Source organism: Acartia tonsa, chromosome 2 (assembly GCF_053477335.1).
Source record: "Acartia tonsa isolate MP-2025a chromosome 2, ASM5347733v1, whole genome shotgun sequence".
Classification (NCBI taxonomy): Eukaryota; Metazoa; Arthropoda; class Copepoda; order Calanoida; family Acartiidae; genus Acartia; species Acartia tonsa.
The window spans coordinates 2,801,018-2,815,770 of NC_137261.1; the positions used below are offsets into that span (position 1 = coordinate 2,801,018).

General features: G+C 32.6%; 3 protein-coding genes and 1 long non-coding RNA gene across 21 annotated transcripts in view; 1 reads left to right on the forward strand and 3 right to left on the reverse strand.

The window, feature by feature from the left end:
* The window catches only part of LOC145333813 (ethanolaminephosphotransferase 1-like), a 394,249-nt gene extending 390,115 nt beyond the window's left edge, over nt 1-4,134 (reverse strand). For all 15 annotated transcript variants that reach the window (XR_013884620.1, XR_013884623.1, XR_013884617.1 and 12 more), the window contains exon 1: nt 4,096-4,134. The gene's annotated coding sequence lies outside the window, so the exon portion shown is untranslated. The remainder of the gene's footprint in view (nt 1-4,095) is intronic.
* Nucleotides 1-4,138, reverse strand: part of LOC145333860 (proteasomal ATPase-associated factor 1-like) — a 321,357-nt gene extending 317,219 nt beyond the window's left edge. The window contains exon 1 of the mRNA XM_080179122.1: nt 4,097-4,138. The gene's annotated coding sequence lies outside the window, so the exon portion shown is untranslated. The remainder of the gene's footprint in view (nt 1-4,096) is intronic.
* A 4,128-nt stretch (nt 4,139-8,266) lies between these two features.
* On the reverse strand, nt 8,267-11,920 carry LOC145333908 (uncharacterized). The gene is made up of 5 exons (XR_013884644.1): nt 11,782-11,920; nt 11,316-11,383; nt 11,019-11,086; nt 10,467-10,585; nt 8,267-9,681 (listed from the first exon to the last, which is right to left on the reverse strand). It is a non-coding gene; the product is annotated as an uncharacterized LOC145333908 (long non-coding RNA).
* Nucleotides 11,417-14,723, forward strand: LOC145333880 (uncharacterized). 4 transcript variants are annotated; one of them, XM_080179163.1, is made up of 3 exons: nt 11,417-11,956; nt 13,077-13,138; nt 13,491-14,723. In XM_080179163.1, the coding sequence occupies exon 3, from the start codon at nt 13,492-13,494 to the stop codon at nt 13,795-13,797; it is 306 nt and encodes a 101-aa protein (XP_080035289.1). In that variant the 5' UTR covers nt 11,417-11,956; nt 13,077-13,138; nt 13,491; the 3' UTR covers nt 13,798-14,723. The 4 variants fall into 4 exon arrangements, with proteins under 4 accessions (XP_080035289.1, XP_080035282.1, XP_080035274.1 ...); XM_080179148.1 differs by lacking the exon at nt 11,417-11,956 and having other exon boundaries at nt 12,805-13,138; nt 13,491-13,817; nt 14,071-14,723; XM_080179156.1 differs by having other exon boundaries at nt 13,077-14,723.
* The last annotated feature ends 30 nt before the right edge of the window (nt 14,724-14,753 follow it).

Here is a 14,753-nt window from a genome sequence, read left to right on the forward strand (position 1 = left end):
TGCATGAAAGACCATTTTAGACAAAGCGTCCATTATTGATAATATTTGTACTTTGCAACTGCCATTTCAAATTTCAACTTTTCATGGCAGCGAAGTGTTTCTACAATTCGTAGGTGCTGTCCTGTTTGTTTTTAATGCTTCTCCTAGAGGATAAACAAAAATATTTGCTATTTTTACCTTCTCCATTTAATAAAATATTAGTATATATAATACAAAGTAGAACGAAGTCTGTCTGTTTGTCTGTCTGTTTTTCTGTCTGTTTGTCTGTCTGTTTGTCTGTCTGCTTGTCTGTATGTTTGTCTGTCTGTTTGTATGTCTGTTTGTTTGTCTGTCTGTTTGTTTGTCTGTATGTTTGTTTGTCTGTCTGTTTGTTTGTTTGTCTGTTTGTTTGTCTGTCTGTCTGTTTGTTTGTTTGTTTGTCTGTCTGTCTGTCTGTCTGTATGTTTGTTTGTCTGTCTGTCTGTCTGTTTGTCTGTTTGTTTGTCTGTCTGTTTGTTTGTCTGTCTGTTTGTTTGTCTGTCTGTCTGTTTGTTTGTCTGTCTGTTTGTTTGTCTGTCTGTTTGTTTGTCTGTCTGTCTGTCTGTTTGTTTGTCTGTCTGTTTGTTTGTCTGTCTGTCTGTTTGTTTGTAGCGAAGGATCTCGCTAACCGATCGGGTTCTCCTTTACAGCTTCTCATAGGTCCCTGGAAGGTTTATAACTATTTTTTTGGGGGGTATATATTTTAGTATGGCTTCGGTTCTCAGCCATACTGAAATTTCATATATTGCATCGAATTACAGTCAATTTTCCACGAATATCCTATTACATAAAGTAGTAAGCTTTTTTTTGTCTATAGCAAAGGTTTACTAACCGCTGAATTGATTTAGTTCTACTTAAGAGAGTTGCTTCTCATAGGTCCATAGAAGGTTTTTAGATATTTAGAAATTTGGGGGGGGGGGTGCAAGACGTTTCTTCCTCCCACCTTATGTGCCCCTATAGGCTTCTAGGGGGCGAAACCAATCGTTGTAATAAAAAGCATTAAATTAATACCAGTTTTGTTAACGGAAAGCTGTCTATAATACGATGCGATAGATAACTATTACTCGTGTGAGAATTTTGAATTTAATTTTTTAAAGCTTCGCAACAAACATACCTAATCGTTCTAGTTTCTAGTAATCATAGATTTGTAAATCGTGATAAGTAGACAGTGTACAAAGCTAACAACTCAAAATTTCGTTGTTGTAGATTTAGCAAAAAAATTAACAAGAACAATTAATGTCTGTAACTTACACAGCTATGCAAAAGAATGTTAACTAATAATTTAGTATTTTTTGTCACCTCTTTGTAATATTTATCAGAGGGGACAATAGGATGTTTAAAACACTAGTCCACAAAGTTCTATAATAACGTTTTCTTATTCGATGGCCCAACAACTTTGGGGATATAAGTGAATTTTGATTGGTTGGTTATTTAGTTAAATGTTCAAACGTTTCAGCCACTAATTTTAATCTAAAGAAGGGGTAATTTTGTGTATCATCATTTGGGGTATACTTCAAGATATCAACGATTGCCTTATCTCTTTAGATCCCTGAATATTTATTCATATTCATATCTGCTGTAAGCGTGTATGCATGTTTAAGTTAAATAAAGTACTCTTGCTTTTAACTTGAGAAATGTCTGTTTTTTGTTAACTAATGCATTTATAATCATCCTACATAATACAACGGTGGACGGACACATTCAAGTTTAAGAGTATCCAGGCTTCTGAAAAAAATGAGTATCTGTAAATGTCATAAAATCTTCTTTATTTTGCTTGAAGCTACTGATTTCTGACTAATACTGAACAAGCAGGTTCGAGTTCTAAAAAGATTTTTAGTAGCGAAGCTACTCTGCAAATAGTTTTTGGGATCTACTGCAGTTCACGGCAAAATATTGCTGGCAAGCAATATTTTCAAAAATCTATGAATTTTAAAGGCTGCTAGCTGTCAAACGGCTGAACGTACAGATCATGCCCGCACACTGTTTTAAGTGGCATAAGAAGGCCTACAAAGAATCTGGAATAGCCATAAATAAATAATGCATAATTATCTCGCAGTGCAGAGAAATGCGCGAAAAATACCTATTTTACGCATTTTTTCTATAGTGAAGCTTTCCCTGTGCATAATTGTATCTTGACTATTTGGCAGCTAGCAGCCTTTAAAATTCATAGATTTTTGGAAATATTGCTTACCAGCAATATTTTACCGTGAACTGCAGTAGAGCCAGTTTTTGTAATACATTTCCATACGGCCCCAGTACGCAGCTTAAGTACTATTTATGGTTGGGATTCTAATTATTTGTGTTGATTCCAGTTAACAAAAACAAGCAGGCTGTCTGATTACATTTATTTGGAGTCTTGCAGGAGTAGTGAGTTTATTTGTATTTAACCTTAAACCAGTTTAGTTTCACATTTCAGGAAAGCATTTTAAAGTTTCAGGGCAGGTTCATATCTATCTTATTTCAAAATGAAGTCTACCTCTGAGTTTAAAAGCAGGTTTCTCAAAAAGAGCAATTTCTATGATATTTAAATGCTTCTTAGTTTAAAATATTTTTGAAAATTAAATCAATCTATTCAATGTATTCTTTCTCGAAACTTAATGCACACACAGATATTAATCAACATTCTTTGTTGCCACTTCGGTTCCTCTTTACAGAGAAGCTACATATGTATAAGTCCTTATAAGGGACAAAGCCAATATTGTCCTGTTGTGACGTCATTTCGGGATAGGAGAAGGGAAGGGGGGAAGAAAATCTCTTCAAAGGAGACGGGAGAAATGGGGTTCTCATTTCAATTTCCCGAAATTTATGACGTCACAACAGGATAATATGGGCTTTGTCCTTAGAAGGTTTTTTTCCAATTTAGTGGAAATGTCGACAATATCATTCTAGATGGTCCTTGGACCAAATAATCTCAAAATGAAGCAGTACAATCATTGTAAACAATACCGAACCGAACATCCAGTTGCAATAATAAAATACAGCAGACTGAACTGTATGTGCAGCTACGCTTTCTAAGGTGCTGGAAAACTAAGATCACTTAGATAGAAACACTATGCATATAAAAAGTCTAAATACAACCATAACAGCAAAGCTCAACAAAATACATATTGGCACAAACAGTTAAGAGTCCAAAAAGTCTAATGAGGATGATCTAACCCCCCCCCCCCCTCCGAATCCTAAAACTCCCCCTCCCTCCCCCCCCCCCATAAGCAATATTGATCTACATTTCTTACAAGATCAAGGAAACATAACACTCACCTTAAAATAATGGAAAGGGCTGCCCTAACCTTTTTGCACCCCCTCCAGAAATACAATCCCTTGGCCAAACCCTGTGCACGTCACTGCTTTAAATTAACTCACATACCTTCGGATCATGGACGAATGTGTAGGTTGGTGCCCCAAAAACGGCCAAAGGGCCTGCAAATAAAGTTGCAGATCTTTCTGGGTCATACCTTAAATAAATCAATGTTATCTTCGTACAATGTTTTATATCAAAAGGACTAATCAAACTTAAATTGCTAAGCAACGCAGTGGTCAAAGCAGACATGCAGAAGAACAAGTCTAAATATGAAAAAAGCTATGCTGCATATATAAAAAGTGTGCGTGATGATCATGTAAAAATCTCTCATGGTGGAATTTAATCTTGGAACCATCAGTGAAAGTAAAAAAAAGGGTAAAATTGAAATTCTACGTACATAAAAACAAGGATCACAACATATACATCAATGAAACTAAGTAGTTATAATCAAAATAAAATGTGAAAATCGGAATCAATATATCAACAAATTAATTTAAGTTTTAACATATAAGAATAGCAGAACTTGGCATGTTTTTACTGCACGTACTGACCTTCAAAATGATTATAAAGTTTTTACGCTGAACTTTCAATTAGATACAGACATACAGACAAAAATGTCTATTGTACAAAGGTCTCTTTAGAGGGTTAGGTAATTAATATAAATGTGTTATTTTATTTATTTTAAAGTTAGTATGTTTTTCAACCTATTTTAAAAAAAATACACTATTCTAAGACATGAAGATATATTTCGATTTTAGCAATCATTTTCAATTCATTTTGTCTCTTGTAGAAGTGAATCAAGCAATATTAGCTTGGTCGTTTTATATTTGTGTAATACATGAAGGCAAGATTATGAGGTTTTGTGATTTTTTATTCCTTCTAAATTTTCCACAATATCAAATTGCTGCAGTATAAAATATGAGTTACCACCGCAGAATAGGATATAGTGTACTATTTCCATTCTTCAGACAATTTTAGCTACTTATTTTATAAAGTTTTAAAATCTACAAGATTAGCAAAGCTTTAGATGTCGTCTTTAATCTAGGGTAAAAGATTTGAATTAATCTCCTTAAAGAGAATTGATCAATTATTATTTGGATGTTGCAACAGATAGCAACAGGCTGAAATCTCCCTACACCTCCCCCCCCCCATTACCCCATCTTCCACCCTCCTGACCAATAAATGAGTTGCGTATTAGCAAGCTAACAAAATTTCCGCTTTTATTATATTTACTTATATCCTACATCCATTTTAAGGAGTGTTGTATGTGCCTTAAAGTTTAAGGGAAGAATGGAAAACATTAATACATGTCCCCTCACTCCCTCCTTACTATGACAACAATAAATGTATAACCCAGACAACTACCTGGCCAAGTGGTGGGGACCTTTTGTCTGCTAGTAATTTGCTTTCTGCTCTTTTATAGATACTTGACAGTGTTTATATCTACAACGCTATTGGCTGATATTCAAAGATCCAATTAAAAATCGGCACAGGGGGACCTCAACCCGTAAGTAGATTTACTTATAGCTCGTGTCCCCTATATTATTTTACTATAATATAATAACACTAGCGGGTGCGCCCCTAGCATCTAGGAGCTCTATATTCGGAGGGCACGAAAATAACCTAAAACAATACCCAGACTTATTTAAAAAAAAAAAAAAAATAGCCCAAAACCCTCTCAGAGCCTATAAGAGGCTTCACTGTAAAGAAGAACCATATCGGTTCAGCGGTTAGCGAGATCCTTCGCTACTGACAAAAAAAAGCTTATTATTTTATATTATAGGATATAAAACGGAAATGATAAATGAAGGAATTTAACCCTCATTAAAGTTTTTGTTACTTGCAGAAACGAAGACTATTAGTATTATTAAGTAATTTGAATCATTTCATGTAAAAAATTGTAAAGCTATTATTAGTCATAATATCATTCGATATCGGTAGGCCGATATCAGCCAAGACAATATTCATACTTTTTCTTACAGCTTTAAGGAATTTGGGATTGCACTGGACAAAATGATGCAAGTTTTAGAAGTGTTACCCCTATTGATGTAAATCAATACATATTTCTTTGATTGGCACAAAAATTTAACAGAATTAGAATAGATTAAAATCGCTTTATAACTGCCCTCCTCCCCCCCCCCCCCCTGTTCATTGGTATGGTATGGTCACAGTTGATAAATTTTCTTATAACTTTAGGCAATATTCCTTTAGCCAGAAGCAACACTTGAAACTTGTTGATCCATATCAAACTATTTAGAGAGAGAAAATGAAAATCTGTTTATATTGTTCAGTAGGGAAGCTTTTGGTTGGTAGATTTAATAAATTATAAAATAAATGACAATACTTATTAAAAAGAAAACGATTATTTTTTGCAATATTTCCAGTTGCTTATTCTTTTCGCTTTAAAATAATTTAATTTACAGAAATTCATTAAAGTTTATAGCACAATATAGTCATTATTCTTTCTTTTTATTCAACATTTTAGTTTTGTTAAATTCAAAAATTCATACTTATATTAGGAAAGAGGTAAGGGTTTAGTTTTATGTTGACTTACTATACATTTTTACGGACTTATTATATATTCCTACTATTTTACAAGTAAAATATAAAGATATAGTAGTCACGCTTCACATGAAGCAACCGTAAAGAATTTGACCTGGGGTTGTTATTCTCGTCACAGTGGTTTACTTTTGTCTCGCCGTGGGCAATATTCCTTGCGCCTGAAGCAATACAGACCAGCAAAATCATTTCCCTTGACGAAGAAACAAATAGGAAAGCAGAAGACAATAGACTTATTCCGTTTAGAAAACCAATTGGCATTTTAATACTTATGGAATTATGGTAAGATTTTTATCTGTATCTCCCCCTAAAGGTGCACTAATAAATTGGCCGATGAAGTTCTCCTTCACAGGGAAGCTTTTTTATGTTCTGGGGTTGGCCAAATAAAATGTAAGAACAAAATCAAATGTCCTGGAAATTATTTGATTTCTAACAACTCTATTGTGTTGATTAGGGGATTAATAGTGAACTAAATATATCTTTCTGTAAAAACTATGTGCAATTTAAATCATAACTCTATAGTATTAGTATAGATGTGGGTGCACCATATATATCTTACTTTGAAAATGAAGACTCTATTGTATTAACTCAATTATATAGTTTAGGGGTTGGTTCACATAACTCTTGCTGTGAAAACTACCAATTATAGTGGTGTGTTTTAGGGCTATACGGAATTCAATACACTTACTCAGGAGCAAAGCTTTTCTTTCATTTACTCAGATACAGAAATTTAAAAAGAAAATCGTTTTGAAGATTTGATTTTGAACATAAAGTGAGATTTTGTAAGCTATCATGTAAAACACATGCAGCAAAAATAAAATAGCGGAATTAATTAGTTCATAAGTAAATGCAACTCATTACATTGTAAAAGGCATCAAAACAAAGGTCGTGCAATCAAAGAGTTGATTGGTTTTAATTGTAGGGAATGCATCAATAGACTAGCGTCTGGGAGCAGAGTTGAATAAATTTACATTTAATTTTTTAAGTGCAATCAAACTTTTGAAAGATAAAATGTGCGCTGTTTTGCAGAAATTTACACTTGTTTTGAAAGCACGATAATTGTAGTAAGATAAGGATCTAAGTAAATTGGTCACGCATGTTATTTTGTATCTCTTTAGCTTGGGGCTGTTTTGGAAAAGCCTCAGGCAACTTTTTCCTACCCCCAGGGTGTATAAATGTTGGGAGGTCATGCGAATCAACTCATATCTAATCAGTTTTATAGTAGTTGTAGTTTTATAATCTTTCTTCAACATTTAAATACTATTAGGTAGAAGCAATCTCTTGTTTTTTTTAGAGATGCCAAGTAGATTAGGTTTCGCTCTTTTAACCCTAAGAGGTTTTTAGTTTGAGGTAATATATCTTAACTTAACTCTACTCAACATAATTAATCTAACTTTTTCAAAACCTGTTTTTTTTATTCGTATTTGTATTAATGGAGAATTGACTCCAAATTGGCTGTTTTAAATCTTATTGTGTATACTGTATTGTATGGAAACTAATGTATACTACTTTATTTTCTGATTTCCTGAAGTGAGAATCGTGAGGTGGATCTTTCTGAAGGTGTAGAATCACTTTAACGAAACTATATATATATCTACTAAGATTAGCATATGAATCAAATTATAACCCAGGTTCTACGAAATACCAGAAAAAAAACTCGTTTTACCAGAAAAGTGGTAAAGCTGGTCAACCTGGTATAATATACCAGTTTCGTGGTAAATTTTACCAGCAAAAATTTTAGCCAAAAAATTAGTCAAATTTTACCATTTTTTTTGTAAAATTTGACGAAACAAAAAAACCCGTTTTTTGTGTTTTAAATAAAAAACAGCTCTTCATAATCAGTTGTAGTACTTTAAAATAATGACTTTTATACAATGAAGCCTAAATTTAAATTTTTTTTTTTTTTTTCAATTTTACCACTTTTGGAAGTTTTACCAAAAATGTGGTCAATTTTACAACTCTATTTTTCAGGTTAAGTCCGAATTTTCGGACTTAGACAAAAAAACACAATTTGGTCAATTTTTACCAAAAAGTTGGTAAAATTTGACAAGGTAAATTTTTAGGCTAAGTCCAAATTTTTGGACTTTGCCAAAAAAAAAAACTTGGTAAAATTTGACCAACTTTTTGGTAAAAATTGACAAGGTAAATTTTTAGGCTAAGTCCAAATTTTTGGACTTTGCCAAAAAAAAAAACTTGGTAAAATTTGACCAACTTTTTGGTAAAAATTGACAAGGTAAATTTTTAGGCTAAGTCCAAATTTTTGGACTTTGCCAAAAAAAAAAACTTGGTAAAATTTGACCAACTTTTTGGTAAAAATTGACAAGGTAAATTTTTAGGCTAAGTCCAAATTTTTGGACTTTGCCAAAAAAAAAAACTTGGTAAAATTTGACCAACTTTTTGGTAAAAATTGACAAGGTAAATTTTTAGGCTAAGTCCAGATTTTTGGACTCTGCCAAAAAAAAAAACTTGGTAAAATTTGACCAACTTTTTGGTAAAAATTGACAAGGTAAATTTTTTGGCTAAGTCCAGATTTTTCCAAACAAACATCCTTCTACTTAATGATAAACATCGCAAATAAAATATAATGAGGAAATATTCAGACCTAATACTTTCCAAACAAAGCATCCTTTTACTCAGCACTATTTGCTTTCGTTATATCGAATATGAAATTAATAAAATATGATGATAATGATTTTATTTAGAATTTATTTCATATTATAACATAACAGGTCATATAGATATTATCCCTAGGTCAATACTGAAACTACAAAAGATTGGCATCCAAGATAACAACAGTCTACTACTGATGCCTAAATGTCGATTGATAACAGTGCCACCTGGAGAGGTAAATTGTAATGCTGCTTTTATGGAGATTAATGTACTGAAGAACAATCAGGCAAGTCTCCTACCTGGAGGTACTCTGACTATTTGGCTGGAAGTTATAAAACCTGGACCTGAAAGTGCAGTATCCTGTCTCTCTGGTGACCTGGAGAATTGTTTTGAGGATCCAGAGTTTACTGATTGTTTGATAGAAACTAGTACATCCAAATTAAAAGTGCACAAGTTTATACTTGCCTCAAGATCTCCAGTATTTAAGGTAGGTTTTTCCATTCTTACTTGTTAATTAAATTCTTGTCAATATTTTTAGGTAAATTTTTAGGCTAAGTCCAGATTTTTCCAAACAAACATCCTTCTACTTAATGATAAAAATCGCAAATAAAATATAATGATGATAATGATTTTATTTAGAATTTATTTCATATTATAACATAACAGGTTATATAGATATTATCCAGGTCAATACTGAAACTACAAAACTTACTAGTATCGTTTCTGTAAATAACATTTTTTAGAATTTTAGCTTGTGGAATGTTTGGAGCTCTCGAGTAGAACTTAATTAATAAACACCGATTGGGCGGATTGTAATCAATACGCTTTATATGTTAAAGTCAATATTTTTTAGAATTTTAGCTGTGGAATGTTAGGTGTCAACATTGTCGTCATAATAAACACTGATTGTAATCAATACGCTTTATTTAAGTTAATTTTAACTGACTAACAGAATATTCTCTGTTCAACATTGATCGTCATAATAAAACTTATTAGTATCGTTCTGTAAATTATTTGTTAATTTTAACTGACTAACATATTTTAACATATTTTCTCGGTTCAACATTGTCGTTATAATAAATATAATGAAATTTTTTGTATAATCTGTGACTGTTACATGTTGAGATGGAACTCTCGTTGTTCTCCATGGAACTGCAAAGCTCCACGTACTTCAAAACTGGTTCAACTCCAAAATCCTGAAAAAGAATATTCATTTTTAAATTAAGCAATTAAAGGATTAACAAATCAAAAAGGCCTTACAAAAAGGAAAGTTAACGGTTTTGGGAAAATTTCATGGAGAAAGTAGATACAGCTTGTGTATGTGCCTGCTTATTAGAGAAAGTTTAATTCAGTTATCAATACATAACCAGACTGAGAGAAACTAAGAATGTCTTATAACGGGAATTTGGAGTTATGGTATGAATTAAATAGTCGTATGTTAGTACTAAGAGAGAGTCTAGAGATTAGAGCCAGAACTGACAATGTCGAGATCCAGAGGGAGGTTTGTAAGAGGTTATATCAACATGGATGGATTACTACACATCTTAATCGCTGCCGTCCTTCCCCTCTGCTGCCCGCCGCTGCCCAGGCTGCCGAACTGGCAGCTGTTCTTCACGAAGTAAACATGCACGAGGATGAATGTAATGCTGTTTAGATTTTAATAATATCCTGAATGTACTGTTTCAATAATATAAAGTAGTAAAATCTAATTTTAAATAGCTACCTATCTAGTACATTATTTTTATGTATTAACTTTTGTCTAACCAGTTTAATATCTATCTAATAAATTTAATAATAGCTTAATTGTTAATATAATTTAGTATACAGTTTCATAAAGGTAGTTCGATGTGTGTCTGTGTATATTAACTTCATATTTGTTATGCTTGTATACATGGAAACTACCTTTTGGCGCCGAGGTGTTGCCGTAGTTGCGTGTAGGATTATTCCAACTATCTTTTATTACAAATAATTAAACACTTACTTTTAACGGATGAATTTCTGATGGCAACAGCTTCATGTTGGTGCTTAAGAAATGTTCCACGGTCGAATTGCGGTCAGCTTATAATCAGAGAATACACCCAGCTGTGTGCGAAGCTAAACCTGAAAAAGAATATTAATTGAAATATAATTTATATATATTTTTAATATTATTTTACATAAAACACATCTTATAATATCTTTCTATTAAGGGTATAAAACTTCGTTACGCTTAAAACAATCATAAACCTTAAAGGGCGAATATAGGTTGGATATAATATGAGCTTATTTCAAAGGTGCTATTATATAAATTATAATAAATAATTTAAAGATAATGACATATAGCTAATTGTATTAGTCTGTTTACAGCTTATAAAACCTGTCTAACTCAAGATAATATTATGTAATTAGTGTGGTTCCCTAAGAACTCAAACACTCTACCGGTATCACACAAGGCTTCGTAGCAAGGTTGAATTAAAAAGGTTTCGTTAAAGGATAGTCTTAATAACATGGCCTAAAATATCCATGTTCTTAGTAAAATTATTTTAACACTTACTTCTATGTAAACCATTCACTAATTGCAGCGCCCATATATTTTCTCACGAATCTGATTCCTGGTTAAGTCTGAAAAACAATATTAATTGAAATATAATTTGTTAATATTTCTATTATTATTTATATATATTAATAGTAGAATACTTTAAATATTAAGAATAGGATAAAAAGTCGTTCTTATATCATATATCAAAAAGGTTTAAAAAATTATAAAACAAACAGTTTATCGAAGTAGCTTAAAACCATGCGTAAGGTCCTAAATTATATTGATTTTTTTATTACATTATTTAAAACTTACTACTAAGTGAGCCCTTCTTTAATTGCAGCGCCCAAATAGTTATTTCTGATGAATCAGTGTTGCTGAACCTGAAAAACAATATTCAATTTAAATATAATTTATTAATATTTCTTACATTCATATATATTAAACCCGGATTATTTAATATTAAGAATAGTATAAAAAGTGTTTCTTAGATCAAATCAAAAAGGTTTAAAAAAGGCTTAAAACAATTATCCTATTATATATATTAATATTGTTCTCTTTTACAACGAAGCTTTTTATTTATTTTAATCTATAGCTGAAACTCAAATTAAAAATAGGATGAGGCCTCGACTTTTCTCTTCCTACTTTAAGTGCCCCTAGAGGCTTCTAAGGGGCATAGCCGCTAGTAAAACTTAAACCGTTAATCGAAGGCAGCCTAAAACCGTACGCTCAAGGTCCTATATTATTAATGTTTTTATATTAAAATTATTTAAACACTTACTTTTACGCAAACCACTCTTTGATTGCAGGGTCCATATACTAACAGCCAAGACTGAAGGTGGACACGTACTTTTTTAAACATCTGACTATCATCTCTTTGATTGCAGGGTCCATATATCAACACTAACAGCCAAGACTGGTAGACATAACATCAAGTATCATGCCAGTATAGCAAGGTACTTTTTTAAACTTCTGAATATATAGCTCTCTAGGAGTTCTTAACTGACATTCATATAAATCTTGTGACATGGACCATCTCCTGTCAATCATACTTGGATATAACACGTATTTTCTCTAAGAGACTTGAACTATAACACTCATTGTTTACAATAGTTTTCAATCGGTATAGCGGCATTCATGCACATGCTCTGTACAGGTATACAACTTTATATTGAAAAATATTTCTTTTATATCCATTGCAATATATTTTTTTATATTTTATCGATGATATTTCATTTAAGTCATTGCCAAAAATATATTACATTCACATTAAAAAAAATTTACATTTATTTAACTTTCGTAACCCTGTTTTCAGATGATAAAATCAACGTGCTGGACAAAGTTGCCAAACTTTAAAAAACACCTTATGTATATAATATCATTTTAATATTTTACCGGTTAATCAATTAAAACTGCATAACTTATATAATTCATGAAATGTTATTATTCGTTGCAATTTTACGATTAAAAATATAACTGTCTTGCAAAGTGTTTTGCCACCTATTCAATCTGTATGTTGGCAACCGTAACTTTCCATCGGCGCAATAATTCAACTGGACTATATGACTACGGTGCATTTTTGTATTTTAGTAATCATTTTTAGTGAAATTACAGTGAATTAAGACGTTAATATGTATCATTCTGTTTTATAATTCAAATTTTATCATTAATTATTGAAAATTCTTTCTAAATATTCTTCGTATTCGTTTTTTCTCCCATTTTTGGGACTCTTTTTAGCTTACGTAATATACAGGACTTTTTTAAATGTAAAATTAATAAATATATGTCTTGCACCGTAGTATAAACGGATTGTCGCAAATATAGGAGTACAATTATAAGAATGAAACTACTTTTTTGGCCCAGAGGTGCCGGAGGCACTGGCTAAAAATAACTGTTTTTAATCTTATGCTTTTAGATTTTTATATTCGTAGAAAACCATGCATATAATACGATATGCTAGTTACCTAGTTTTTTGGCGTATGAATGAGAACACCTGTTCCTATCCACCGGATTCGAATGAATACGAGCTATTTTTATTTTGTAATTTTTTATTTCTTAAATATTCTACCTTTTCAGATAGTTCTGAATAACAGGCTATTCAAGTTAATCACCTGGGTACGCGTACATCATAATAACAGGTATGGGTGTATATTAGCTGTATAAGATTTATTTTTTTTCTCCTGCTACAAAATTTGTTCTAAATAAATAGGGGGGGGGGGGGGAAGTTTTGACACATTTGCGTAAACAGGGAGTATAGGCTTTATCTTTGGACTGAGAGTATAGGTTATTAGGGATAAAATCATTCTTATATGATGAATTTTCCCAAGTTTTAATATTTTTTGGATAGGCCTCCAGGTTCCGGAGCTCCAGGCCTTCTCCCCCCCCCCCCCCTTGTTTAAGGACAAATAAAATACCGGAAAGTTAAAAAACATTAATCACACCCCTCCCAAAAATAAACAAGACAAACAAAATAATCATTCCTCAAATTAGGATGGATCCATACCAATACCACGAGCTGCATGACAGATGGGACGCCCTCATGGTTAGGATGTTGAGACTCTTCTCCAAGCTAAATATTCGAGTTCAAGAAGAATCATGTGGCATTGATGACGCTGTTGAAATAGTAAAACTCTTATACCATCACGGTTGGGTAGAGACACACTTAAAGAAGATTGAACCTATGCCCGAGAATCTCTACGAGAACGAGAGACCCCGCCTGGATGATACCGAGAGACGTGTCATTGACCATGAAGCCGACTGTGCACCTTTCCTCACCAACGTCAGCCCTTTTTTCTAAATAAAACCCAGAGTAACAAGGTAAAAACTACGAAATTATTGCAGGGGTGTATATTCTGCTCCGGGGGGGGGGGGGAGGGGAGGGGGAAAAAAGAAATAAGTGGATCAATGATGGAAGTTGCTTCAAATCACATGCTCTTGTTCATGGCTAGTTGTCTTTTTTAGCAGGGGAAAAAATTGTTTTTAACCAAAAAATGTTTCAGAATTCTTTGAGTTTCTTCATTAAAAAACGCTTTAGTTTTCTCATTTTTAATTCAATGTTCTTTCCTTTCAGGGAAGAGAAAGGAGAAGCTAGGAGAAGCCGAGCTCGCCGCCGGCGATTTCATCCAGCCTCCGGATATCCATGCTGAAAGCGAATTTTAATTGTAATTTGTGGCGTTATCCTCTTAGAAAATTTTGTTTGTATTATTTAACTCCCCATCCCCCCCCCCCCCAAACTAAATTGCTGGGTTAGGTTAGGCTAGGTTAAGTTATACGGCTAGGTAGAGGCCAGGGGCCGTTTTTCTAGGGGGGGGGGGTATTTCCTAAGAGGATAACATCAATTTGTTCTTTCAGAACATTTACGTTAACCTCTCTTTGATTGCAGCGCCCATATATTTTATAATTAAGTACCCATGGTGACAGTGATCGAGCCCCACTGGTCGTGCAGATATATAATTTCCTGCATATAAACATTAATAAACATTATTTACCCCTAAAGCCGACGATTACGTATGCACGTGTACAGTTTTTTAAGCTTCTGGCTATAGCTCTCTAGGAGATCTTAATTGATATGTTTTATTTTTTGTTTTTGTTTTTTGTTTTTTTTGTTATGTTGTTTTTTATTATTTATTATTATTTATTTTATAGCAAATTAACAAATTTTCTGGGTTCAACATTGTTGTTATAATAAAACTCCATGCAACTGCAGAATTCTGCAAAAGTCACGACCAGTGGGGCTCAATTATATATGCGTTC

Excerpts from the sequence above, each read along its gene's own strand:
- LOC145333880 (XM_080179148.1), top strand. The coding sequence starts at position 12,984 with ATGAGAACACCTGTTCCTATCCACCGGATTCGAATGAATACGAGCTAT. Across the intron at positions 13,139-13,490 it reads CGCGTACATCATAATAACAG|GATGGATCCATACCAATACC; the intron begins GTATGGGTGTAT and ends TCCTCAAATTAG.